At 43.9% G+C, this 13,651-nt stretch overlaps 1 protein-coding gene across 1 annotated transcript in view; it reads left to right on the top strand.

Moving 5' to 3' along the window:
• The window catches only part of rel (v-rel avian reticuloendotheliosis viral oncogene homolog), a 27,937-nt gene extending 17,298 nt beyond the window's left edge, over positions 1–10,639 (top strand). The window contains exons 5-9 of the mRNA XM_031813177.1: positions 3,850–3,990; positions 5,160–5,264; positions 5,886–6,101; positions 6,258–6,401; positions 7,713–10,639. Of these exons, the coding sequence (XP_031669037.1) occupies positions 3,850–3,990; positions 5,160–5,264; positions 5,886–6,101; positions 6,258–6,401; positions 7,713–8,722 (1,616 nt within the window). The 3' untranslated portion in view covers positions 8,723–10,639. The remainder of the gene's footprint in view (positions 1–3,849; positions 3,991–5,159; positions 5,265–5,885; positions 6,102–6,257; positions 6,402–7,712) is intronic.
• The last annotated feature ends 3,012 nt before the right edge of the window (positions 10,640–13,651 follow it).

Below are 13,651 nucleotides of genomic sequence, written 5' to 3'. Positions count from 1 at the left end.
ACTTCAAGTCAACATACACAGTTTAATGCATACAGTAGTGGACCCTACCTCCTTCCCATTGCTCTGTCTGGTCATTGTGGTTTTACCAGGGCTGCTGTCTACGTCAATTCTCCTCTCTCCCCCTCTCTAAGCCCCTCCATCACTCCCCTCTTCCTCCTTCCCTCTCTCTTTCGAGTCAGAAGTCGTCATTGGTGCCCCGACAGTCTCGTTTCTCAAGTCTGCGTTACACACACCTACACACAGACATACACACTTATACACACACTGATATTTCCACTTGCGGTGACATCACTAGGCGTCACAATGGTGATGCTGTAGGAGGGATAACCTCTAGAGAGAACGCAGAGAGAGAGGACCCAGAGAGAAAGAGGGAGAGAACCCATATAGAGAGAGGGAGAGAACCCAGAGAGAGAGAAAGAGAACCCAGAGAGTGAAAGAGAACCCAGAGAGAGAGAGAACCCAGAGAGAGAGAGAGAACCCAGAGAGAGAGAGAGAACCCAGAGAGAGAGAGAACCCAGAGAGAGAGAGAGAACCCAGAGAGAGAGAGAGAACCCAGAGAGAGAGAGGGAGAGAACCCAGAGAGAGAGAAAGAGAACCCAGAGAGTGAAAGAGAACCCAGAGAGAGAGAGAACCCAGAGAGAGAGAGAGAACCCAGAGAGAGAGAGAGAACCCAGAGAGAGAGAGAGGACCCAGAGAGAGAGAGAGGCAGGAAGGGCATTCTACGCCATCAAAAGGAATATAAAATTCAACATACCAATTAGGATCTGGCTAAAAATACTTATATCAGTTATGGAATCCATTGCCCTTTATGGTTGTGAGGTCTGGGGTCCGCTCACCAATCAAGAATTCACAAAATGGGACAAACACCAAATTAAGACTCTGCATGCAGAATTCTGCAAAAATATCCTCAGTGTACAACGTAAAACACCAAATAATGCATTAGGCCGATACCCACTAATTATCAAAATCCAGAAAAGAGCCGTTAAATTCTACAACCACCTAAAAGGAAGCGATTCACAAACCTTCCATAACAAAGCCATCACCTACAGATAGATGAACCTGGAGAAGAGTCCCCTAAGCAAGCTGGTCCTGGGGCTCTGTTCACAAACACAAACACACCCCACAGAGCCCCAGGACAGCAGCACAATTAGACCCAACCAAATCATGAGAAAACAAAAAGATAATTACTTGACACATTGGAAAGAATTAACAAAAAAACAGAGCAAACTAGAATGCTATTTGGCCCTAAACAGAGAGTACACAGCGGCAGAATACCTGACCACTGTGACTGACCCAAACTTAAGGAAAGCTTGGACTATGTACAGACTCAGTGAGCATAGCCTTGCTATTGAGAACGGCCGCTGTAGGCAGATCCGGCTCTCAAGAGAAGACAGGCTATGTGCTCACTGCCCACAAAATGAGGTGGAAACTGAGCTGCACTTCCTATCCTCCTGCCAAATGTATGACCATATTAGAGACACATATTTTTCTCAGATTCCATAAAGAATATGAAAACCCAATTTTGATAAACTCCCATATCTACTGGGTGAAATACCACAGTGTGCCATCACAGCAGCAAGATGTGTGACCTGTTGCCACAAGAAAAGGGCAACCAGTGAAGAACAAACACCATTGTAAATACAACCCACGAGAGAGAGAGAGGGGGGCAGAGAGAGAGAGAGAGATAGAGAGACAGAAAGAGAAAGAGAGAGGCAGAAAGAGAGAAAGCGTGGGCTGATGTGAAACATGGTCACCGTACGTGTGTGTGGGGGTGTGACACTTTTGGGCTGTCAAAACCGTTAATGCATGTGTATATGTGTGTATATGTATGTGTGTGTGTGGGGGGGAGACCTATATCTCTGTGTGTGGATGAGTAGGTCTAAGAGTCTGTGGGTTGTATCTGTGACGTTTCTAACCACCCTAACTAAGCACTAGCTGCGTGTGAGGCTGGGGGAACCTCCCACGTGCCCCATGTCAGATCCCAAACACTCTGCTACTACGGACTACAGAGAAGGTGTTAAGGGTAGACGTCGTGTAAGACACGCTCCAACGCACTACTGCACATCTCTCACTCACTCACTCTCTCCCTCACTCTCTCTCTCTCTTTCTTTCACACTCCCCTCTCTCTCTCTCTCTCTCTCTCTCTCTCTCTCTCCCTCTCTCTCTCCCTCGCTCTCTCTTTCTTTCACACTCCCCTCTCTCTCTCTCTCTCTCTCTCTCCCTTGCTCTCTCTCTCTTTCACACTCCCCCCTCTCTCTCTCTCTCTCTCTCACACTCCCCTCTCTCTCTCTCTCTCTCTCTCTCTCCCTCTCTCTCTTTCACACTCCCTTCTCTCTCTCTCTCTCTCTCCCTCACTCTCTCTCTCTTTCACACTCCCCTCTCTCTCTCTCTCTCTCTCTCTCTCTCCCTCTCTCTCTCCCTCGCTCTCTCTTTCTTTCACACTCCCCTCTCTCTCTCTCTCTCTCTCTCTCTCTCTCTCTCTCTCTCTCCCTCGCTCTCTCTTTCTTTCACACTCCCCTCTCTCTCCCCTCTCTCTCTCTCTCTCCCTTGCTCTCTCTCTCTTTCACACTCCCCCCTCTCTCTCTCTCTCTCTCTCTCACACTCCCCTCTCTCTCTCTCTCTCTCTCCCTCTCTCTCTTTCACACTCCCCTCTCTCTCTCTCTCTCTCCCTCACTCTCTCTCTCTTTCACACTCCCCTCTCCCTCGCTCTCTCTCTCTTTCACCCCCCCCCTCTCTCCCTCTCTCTCTTTCTCTTTCACACTCTCTCTCTCTCTGTCTCTCTCTCTCTCAATTCAATTCAATTCAAGGGCTTTATTGGCATGGGAAACATGTGTTAACATTGCCAAAGCAAGTGAGGTAGATAATATACAAAAGTGAAATAAACAATAAAAATTAACAGTAGACATTACACATACAGAAGTTTCAAAACAATAAAGACATTACAAATGTCATATTATATATATACAGTGTTTTAACAATGTACAAATGGTTAAAGGAATACAATATAAAATAAATAAGCATAAATATGGGTTCTATTTACAATGGTGTGTGTTCTTCACTGGTTGCCCTTTTCTCGTGGCAACAGGTCACAAATCTTGCTGCTGTGATGGCACACTGGAATTTCACCCAGTAGATATGGGAGTTTATCAAAATTGGATTTGTTTTCGAATTCTTTGTGGATCTGTGTAATCTGAGGGAAATATGTCTCTCTAATATGGTCATACATTGGGCAGGAGGTTAGGAAGTGCAGCTCAGTTTCCACCTCATTTTGTAGGCAGTGAGCACATAGCCTGTCTTCTCTTGAGAGCCATGTCTGCCTACAGCGGCCGTTCTCAATAGCAAGGCTATGCTCACTAAGTCTGTACATAGTCAAAGCTTTCCTTAAGTTTGGGTCAGTCACAGTGGTCAGCTATTCTGCCACTGTGTACTCTCTGTTTAGGGCCGCACACTCTCTCTCTCTCTCTCCCTCTCTCTCTCTCTCTCTCTCTCTCTCTCTCTCTTTCCCTCTCTCTCTCTTTCATGCCCTACCGCTCTCTCTTAGATCTCTGTGCAGCCCAGTCTCCCTTTCCTTCTCTGTCTATCGTATTTGAACTTTTGATGTTTCTCTTTCCTATTGTGGCCAATAGTGTTTCAACTACTTGGAAACGAGTAGCCTGTTTACTACTCACGTATTCAACCACTGAACAAGGTCATGTGTGTGTGTGTGTGTGTGTGTGTGTGTGTGTGTGTGTGTGTGTGTGTGTGTGTGTGTGTGTGTGTGTGTGTGTGTGTGCGTGTGTGTGCGTGCGTGCGTGCGTGTATATTTACTTGACGTTTGATTGGCTGACTGACTGATTGATGTCCCTGCAGTGCCACGGGAGCAGCTGTTACAGACCGAGGAGTACGACCTGAACGTGGTGCGACTCTGTCTGCAGGTGTTCCTACAGGACGACAGCGGACACTACAACCGCGCGCTCAACCCCATTGTCACAAACCCCATCTACGACAACAGTGAGTATAGCTAGGCTATCACTAGCTAGCCTTGACGTTCAATAGTCAGGCTTACCCTAGCACAAACCTCATCTACAACAACAGTGAGTATAGCTAGGCTATCACTAGCTAGCCTTGACGTTCAATAGTCAGGCTTACCCGAGCACAAACCTCATCTACAACAACAGTGAGTATAGCTAGGCTATCACTAGCTAGCCTTGACGTTCAATAGTCAGGCTTACCCTAGCACAAACCTCATCTACGACAACAGTGAGTATAGCTAGGCTATCACTAGCTAGCCGAGACATTGAATAGCCAGGCTAACCCTGGCACAAACCTCATCTACGACAACAGTCAGTATATCTAGGCTAACATTAGCTAGCCTAGACATTGAATAGCCAGGCTAACCCTGGCACAAACCTCATCTACGACAACAGTGAGTATAGCTATGCTAATGCTAGCTAGCTAAAATAACTCCATATACGATAACCGTAAAATAGCCAGGCTAATGCTAGCACCAACGCTAGCCAGGCTAATGCTCGCTAGCACCACCCCCATCTACAGCAACAGAGAGTATCCAGTAGCTAGGCTAACCCTAGCTTGCTTACAGACCTCTATATACATTACCAGTGAGCGCTGTAGCCAGGCTAGCACTAGCTAGGACTAACCCTAGCCGGGCTAAAGCTAGCTAGCACCAACCTCATCTAAGACAACAGTGAGTAGAACCAACCAAACCAGTGACTACTACGCTAATGCTATCTTATGACGACCTGGCTACATTCTCTGTCTGACATTGCACCCCTTCTGTTTATAGACAAAGAGGAAGCAAGCAGACCACAAACTCAACATTAACATGAATGTTTTAAGCAGCACTGTTGCCGTGGTTCACTGTTGCCGTGGTTCACTTCCTCATATGAAAGCATGCATGTGATTCTCTATCTCGTTAGAGAGCACTCCAAAATAACTTGATGCCCGTGTCGTCTGTCCCTAGTGCTCTGGTGTTAAACTGCCTGACTGAAACTGGTGAAAGTTATTCTTTATACCTGACAAGAGTGTAGGGTTAAAGAGATTTCACTCACAATATACATACATGGCATGCGCGCGCACACACATGCGTGCGCACACACACACACACACACACACACCGTGTAACCTTTGCCATCTCCTCTCTTGTAACCTTTGTCACCAAGGGGCTCCGAACACGGCTGAGCTGCGTATCTGTCGGGTCAACAGGAACAGTGGCTGTGTGAAGGGAGGAGACGAGATCTTTCTGCTGTGTGATAAAGTCCAGAAAGGTACAGTATGTCCACAGATTGGAAAGAAATGGAAAATATTTATTCTCACCTTCCTTTCCATGGATCACAATGTACTGCTATGGGACTCCCGATCACGGGCCGGTTGTGATGCTATATGTGTCTCTTTTCATCCATCCATCATCATCCATCCATCCATACATCCATCCATACATCCATCCATCATCCATACATCCATACATCCATCATCCATATATCCATCCATCCATACATCCATCTATACATCCATCCATCTATCTATCCATCCATCCATTCATCCATTCATTCATTCATTCATCCATCCATACATCCATCCCTCATCCATCCAGCTATCTATCCATCCATCCATTCATCCATCCATCCATTCATTCATTCATCCATCCATACATCCATCCATACATCCATCCATCATCCATCCATCTATCTATCTATCTATCCATCCATCCATCCATTCATTCATCCATCCATACATCCATCTATACATCCATCCATCATCCATCCATTCATCCATCCATCCATTCATCCAAGCACTTCCTTAGTCATAGTCCTTGTCTCTCCTCTCCTATTCACTCACTCCTTCATTTCCTCATCCCTCCATCCCTCCCATTCCCTGCTCCTGTCCAGATGACATTGAGGTGCGTTTCTTCACTCCTGGCTGGGAGGCTAAGGGCTCCTTCTCCCAGGCTGACGTTCACCGCCAGGTGGCCATCGTCTTTAAGAGCCCGCCTTACTACGACACGTCCATCACCGGCCCGGTCACTGTGCACATGCAGTTACGCCGTCCCACCGACCAGGAAGTCAGCGAGCCCATGGAGTTCAGATATCTACCCGACGACAAGGGTGAGGAAACAATCTCATTTTTTATATTCATTCTCTCCCTGTTGTAATCATAGTTTACTCATTCATATTGACTGCTCTATTAATCAGGAACATACCATGTGAATGTTGGTTTCCGCTGGCTGACACTTTAACATAGTATCTGTGTGTTGGCTACAGATCCCTATGGTTGCCAGGAGAAGAAGAGGAGAAGAGAGCACCTGATGAAAACCTTACCCGGGTTCCTACCTTTAGGTGGAATGAATCTCATGAACAGACCGAAGGCAGTACCACACAGTCCCATGGCCCAGTCCATGAGGAAAGGTAAGAGAACACACACACACACACACAAAACACACACACACACACACACACACAAACCACGGAACCAACCCCGACCTAGACCCAGACACTGATCATCTTATCTTAAACCACCTGCTACCTCTCTTTATCTGTGTCTGTCTGTGGAATGCACACACACACACACACACACACACACACACACACACACACACACACACACACACACACACTCACACTCACACACACACACACACACACACACACACACACACACACACACACACACACACACATAAAATCTCCCACTGAAATAAATGCACGAAAGTCGTGATATTGATGGAACTTTTATTTAACAACCTGGTCTCAGAGCAAAACATAATATAAATTTATGAAATCCATGCCACTCTATTTAGCCTGATATGTTGCTTTACATTAGGTTACATTACATTGGCCTACCAATGTAATAGCGGTCGTACAATATAATACGAATTACATCGTTTAATATGATGTATTACATTCGACTGGTTTAGTGTTTTTGGGCTCCCGGGTGGTGCAGTGTTCTAAGGCACTGCATCGCTGTGCTAGAGGCATCACTACAGACCCTGGTTCGATCCTGGGCTGTATCACAACCGGCCCGTGATCGGGAGTCCCATAGTGTGGCTCACAATTGGCACAGCATCATCCGGGTAAGAGGAGGGTTTGGCCGGTGTAGGCCATCATTGTAAATAAGAATTTGTTCTTAAATGACTTGCCTCGTTAAATAAAGGTTAAATAATATATGTATTTTTTTAAGTATGAGGTTCGACTAGTTTAGTGTGATATATTACGTTCAACTGCTTTAGTATGAGATATTACGTTCAACTAGTTTATTATGATATATTATCTTTGACTAGTTTAGTATGATATATTATGTTTGACTAGTTTAGTATGATATATTACGTTAAGGTTTGAGTTAGGAGTTAGGTTAAATGGTAAAGGTTAGGGTTAGCGGAAGGGTTAGCTAACATGTTAAGTAGTTGCAAAGTAGCTAAAAAGTAGTAAGTAGTTGCAAAATTGCTAATTAGCTAAAACGCTAAACTTGTCCGTGATGAGATTCGAACTCACAACATTTGAGTTGCTAGCTCCACGTTCACGTTATACATATCACCCTAAAAAGAGTGGCTTGAATTTTAGGAAAATATTTGACGTTTTTGCTCTGAGACCAGGCTGTATTTAAGCCTTGTTGTAGAGATGTATTGTTTTGCTCTGAGACAAGGCTTTATTTAAGCCTTGTTGTAGAGATGTATTTCTATATACACAACAACACTAATCTCCAAACCTCCTCTTTGCCAGACATCAACAACATGTACATGAAACAGCCCTCTCCCGCTATGATGCGTCAAACCCCTCCTACCATGTACAACCACGCCAACCAACATTACCAACAACATAGCCCTCAGCAGCGCACAATGATGACATCCATCAACCAGATGTGGCCCCAACCCAACCCGACTTTGTCCCTGGAGACCATCAGAATTAACCCCTCGAGCACCGGTAGTAACCAGGGTAACGGTATGCAGCAACAGCAGGTGAACCACTGTGTTACCTCTGGGTACCTTCATGGAGGGGAGAGCAGCAGTAGTGGTAGCGGTGGTGGTGGTGGTAACATCCTGCCCCAACTCACCATGGGGGACCTGCAATGTCTGGGTCTGGAGCCCAATCTCCAGGGTCCTTCGGCCAGTCATGCCCTGCCCGGTGGGCCTGATCTCCAGCTCCACCACCAGCAGCCTCACCCCCAGCACCCTCACCAGCGGCAGCACTTCCACCACCAACAGCATAGACAGCAGCAACTCCACCAGAGGAAAGGGCCATCCTTTACCCAGGGCATGGGGAGCCAGGAAGGGCAGATCCAGGGGAGTCAGACCCAGACCCTGGGCCTCCAGGCACCCTGGAGCAACGGTGGCGAAGTGGGGTCCCTGGGGTTGGGCTTCCTCCTGGATAGCGTGGAGAGTGATGAGATCATCCAGGGCCTGGTGGGAGGAGGGGGCCCTCAGGCCACCTTCCAACTGAAGCAGGAGCCCCTAACTGGGGGACAGGAGGGCCAGATGACCGCCTCTTGTTCCTTCTCCGCCTCGGACGGCCAGCAGCAGCAGTCGTACACCAACCTCCTTCCCCGACCTATGAGTAACAGCAACGGCATCACCATGGAGACAGCAAGGCATGAAAGCACCAATAGCAACTCCAACAACATCCAGGCCCTCAAGAACTTACAGAACCCCTTTACCCCAGCCAATGGAATGGGGCAAGAAGGTGCCCATTTTGACTCCTTGGCTGCCTGGGCCTTTTTCACTCCACCGCAGTGACTTGGCACATTCTCAGCCTGTGGGAAATGCTTCTGGCAGTCTCAGTGAGCAAATGCTTAGTCATCTTGTCTGTGCAAGAATGTGGTCAGAACTTGTGAACAGACATAGAGATATTTTCAGGGCAAAGGTAACTCAACTGGCTATATGAATATGATTTTTTTTTATATCACTCAATCAGTCTCAGAGTTAGATGAGTTGAGTTCTCTGCCAACAGAAGTAATCAATGCTTTGTGGTTTTAACATGATGAATATGCTTTTGAGGAAAAGGGGGATAAAGGTTGAGATAAACACGTGATAGTATGTTTTTGTTGACACTTTACTTGAAGTGGGCTGTTATAATGGCCTTACTAACGCATACAGAAGCAAGAATGTCATTACATCTTCCATGAAATGACCCCAAATCATCTTGTTAAGTTAAATAAGAACACACGGTTCAAATGGTTCACACCATTCAAACCAATGAGGGTTCGGAACTTTAAAGCCGATGATCTCAGGAGGATCTTTTATCAAATAGAACCTTGTAGTTCTAATGTCCCGATTCAACGGGCTACTGTTCCATGTTCCGTGTTCCATGTTCCGTGACAGTGTTATGTTGCAGTGTAATGTTGGTCGTAGATCCTCCAGAGTGGCCCGGTGGTCTAAGACACTGTTCTAGCTGTGCCACTAGAGATCCTGGTTTGAGTCCAGGCTCTGTCGGCAGCCGGCCACGACCGGGAGACCCATGGGGCGGCGCACAATTGGCCCAGTGTCGTTTGGATTAGGGGAGGGTTTGGCCGACTCCTGTGGCGGGCCGGGCGCTATCCACGCAGACACGGTCAGCAGGTGACACTGTGTTTTCTCCGACACATTGGTGCGGCTGTCTTCTGGGTTAAGCGGACATTGTGTCAAGAAGCAGTGCGGCTTGGCTGGGTCGTGTTTAGGAGGACACACAGCTCTCGACCTTCACCTCTCCCGAGTCCGTACAGGAGTTGCAAGCGATGGGACAAGACCTTAACTACCAATTAGGGAGAAAAAGAGGTAAAAATACCAAAAAATCTAAAACCATTTATAAAGGTTGAGCATAAAAAACTGTCATGACCTGTTACGTCAGCTGTTATAACAGCATCATAGAGGTATTATGACAAGTCCACTTTGGGTAAAGTGTTCTATGTCCTGTACATCTACAATAAAGCCAGTTGAGAGTTTAGCATGTTCAATCTCTACAAATGCTATAGCTCTGAAGAGTGGCGAGGTACTCAGATTCCCTCAGAGGAAGATTCTGGGAGTGTCCAGTCAGTCACTGTTGGAATACTTCAGAGATGCGTCCTTGTTTCCTTGACCTATCCTGTCACTCACTGAGCTACAAGTGATAGTATATCTGAAAGCAAGGTGACCACCTTATTACTTCCACCAATCCAACCAAAATGAGATCCGTGATGACTTCAGGTGAGGTAGGAAGGAAGGATGCATTTCTAATGTATTTCAACAGGACCAGTGGTAGGTAGCACTGTGGTATTCCCTGGTAATGGCTATGTCATATTAATAATCACGTGTGCTATCTATCCCAGAGTTCTCAGAGCATTGTGATGTAATCAACACTATGGAACATCCCAAATGGCACCCTATTCCCTAGTGCACTATATTAGGGCTCTGATCAAAACTAGTGCACGGCATAGGGGATAAGGTGCACTTTGGGATGCTGACCGTGGTTCCACATCAAATGCATCAGTTACTTTTCATGTCATAATTTACCCAAATACTGTATGTATGGTTTATAAATACTGTATGCAATGGTGTATAAATGTTGATGGGTTTTTGTCTTAAAAAGTTGTTATTATTTTCATGAACAACATTTTGTAAGCTGATGATGTTTCTGTGGTATTTTCCTAAATGTTTTATGCAAATAATTCTTAATAAAAATCTTTATTTTATTCCAGACAAGTTCGTAATTGATTGTATCGAATGGGGAAACAACATACATAGTGTTCATTTCCAGTGGACGAAATAATCAGTATTTCATATTTGCCATAATCTCTGAAACAAAAGCGTTACTTAATTGTGTCAGGCGACATATTATATTTGCATATATACATATTATATTTGCATATATACATATATTTGCCATTATTCTTGTACCTTTTGAATGACATTTGAGCCTAATATTTTAAAGTGCAACTTCTCCTTTGATCTAAGATATATGAAAGATCGTTACAGGTCGGCCCTAATGTAACAACGTTGACAGTATCTTTTACCAATAGCAAGATGTTGTCCTCGTGAGTCTGTCCTTGTCAGACACAGGTCCTTTCTGGAGGACAGCCAATCGCGTAGCTCTACTGTGGTTATATTCGTGCTCACTTCTTTTTGTTGTTTACCTTATAAGTTGCCTATTGCATGATTTACAGTAAACCAGTGTTCACCATTCCAGTCTTTGGATGGAGCAATAGTCATCCGTGGTGATGCAACGCCTGATGTTCTGGTAAATGGATACAGTGTTTTTAACCACCCCACTGTCCAAATATCCAGTCATGCTTTTTCAAAACACTTTTTTTTCTTCTTCTTTTCTTGGCATGCATCCCAAATGGTACCCTATTCCCTATGTAGTGCACTATTTTTGACCAGGGCCCTATAGAGTTGAAGCCTCGTTAGACTCTGGTCAAAAGGAGTGCACAGTGGTGGGAAAAGTACCCAGTTGTCATACTTGAGTAAAAGTAAAGATACCTTAATAGAAACTGACTCCAGTAAAAGTGAAAGTCTCCCTGTAAAATACTATTTGAGTAAAAGTCTAAACGGATTTGCTTTTAAATATACTTAAGTATCAAAAGTAAATGTAATTGCTCAAATGTACTTGTCAAAAGTAAAAGTAGAAATCATTTCAAATTGCTTATATTAAGCAAACCAGACGGCACCATTTTCTTGTTTATTTTTTTACATTACGGAAAGGCAGGAACACACTCCAACACTCAGACGTAATTTACAGATAGGCAGGAACACACTCCAACACTCAGACGTAATTTAGAAACAAAGCATTTGTGTTTAGTGAGTCAGGTCAGAGGACCGAGGTAAAGACAGTTGAAGTTGGATGTTCAACAGATATTCACACTTTCAAACCTCACTAGCTTTTAAACCACCTGAGCCACAGACTCCAAATAAGTGTCATGATGTTGGAAAAATTGTGCACAACATTGTACAGGTCTTATTTTCACGATTTGGACATTAAATCACTTTCCAAAGCGAATAAACATGGAAATGTGAGCAGCATTTTGTATTCCTAGTTGAATTAGTTAGGGAGCGTAAACAAAGTACAAACTTTTTTTTACATTCGAATTTCAATAGCTCCTTGGTCATGTGACCTACTTGCCCCAAACAAGGTTCAGAATGTCCACTGACTACCCTTCTATATTCCACACCCTTTAGTTTGTTCACTTTCATCTCACACATTTTTACATGAATTTCTCAAACTTAAAAATGTCAATAGCTCCTTGGTCATGTGACCTACTGACTTCAAACAAGGTTCAGAATGTACAGTCAGTGGGCCATACACATTGCACACACTTTAGATTGTCCATTTTCATCTCACTCGATTTTACATTAATTTGTCAGAATTTAAAACTTCAATAGCTCCTTGGTCATGTGACCTACTTGCCCCAAACAAGGTTCAGAATGTCCACTGACTACCCTTCTATATTCCACACCCTTTAGTTTGTTCACTTTCATCTCACACATTTTTACATGAATTTCTCAAACTTAAAAATGTCAATAGCTCCTTGGTCATGTGACCTACTGACTTCAAACAAGGTTCAGAATGTACAGTCAGTGGGCCATACACATTGCACACACTTTAGATTGTCCATTTTCATCTCACTCGATTTTACATTAATTTTTCAGAATTTAAAACTTCAATAGCTCCTTGGTCATGTGACCTACTGGACTCAAACAAACTTCAGAATGTCCACGGACTAGCCTTATATATTGCACACTCTTGTTTGTGTACTGTAAAATCATGCAGTGTAACGTCCATTTTTCATAGTTTTACATTTCAAAAGCTCCTTGGTCATGTCAATTACACACCTAAGAAGCGTGCAGTGGATATACACCCATATTGCATAACCTCTAGTCATGTATCTTCTATATCGTTGTACATGAATATTAGTTTGACAATTAGGGGGTTCAGTCCAGTGTTGTGTTTAACCCTTTTCTTTAGTATTTATCCATAATAATTGGTCGTTCTAAGTAGTTATGTTCCCATTTTTTTTTTTTTTTTTGCCACAGTATTTAACAGCGGTACACAATAGGAGAGAGACAGATAATATCTCCTTTCATCGTTAATATCAACCTTAAAGGAAAAGGGCAAAGTATTGTGTCTTCTAACTGCCCAAGAATAGAATCTAAAGTGTCAGGAAATGTTTGTTCCCATAAATAAAAAGGAGGATGTGTCTCCTAGAGGTCAACCGATTATGATTTTTCAACGCCGATACCGATACCGATTATTGGAGGACCAAAAAAAACCGATACCGATTAATCGGCAGATTTATATATATATATTTGTAATAATGACAATTACAACAAAACTGAATAAACAATGAACAGTTTTATTTTTACTTAATATAATACATAAATAAAATCTATTTAGTCTCAAATAAATAATGAAACATGTTCAATTTGGTTTAAATAATGCAAAAAACACAGTGTTGGAGAAGAAAGTAAAAGTGCAATATGTGCCATGTAAAAAAAGCTAACGTTTAAGTTCCTTGCTCAGAACATGAGAACATATGAAAGCTGGTGGTTCAATATTCCCAGTTCTTCAATATTCCCAGTTAAGTTTTAGGTTGTAGTTATTATAGGAATTATAACGCGTCGACTATGTCTCTCAGTACCATTTGTGTTTCATATACAGTACCTTTGACTATTGGATGTTCCTATAGGCACTTTAGTATTGCCAGCCTAACCTCG

Source organism: Oncorhynchus kisutch, unplaced genomic scaffold, assembly GCF_002021735.2.
Source record: "Oncorhynchus kisutch isolate 150728-3 unplaced genomic scaffold, Okis_V2 Okis04b-Okis11a_hom, whole genome shotgun sequence".
In the NCBI taxonomy this organism is placed as follows: Eukaryota; Metazoa; Chordata; class Actinopteri; order Salmoniformes; family Salmonidae; genus Oncorhynchus; species Oncorhynchus kisutch.
This window is presented reverse-complemented; position numbering and strand designations above follow the sequence as displayed.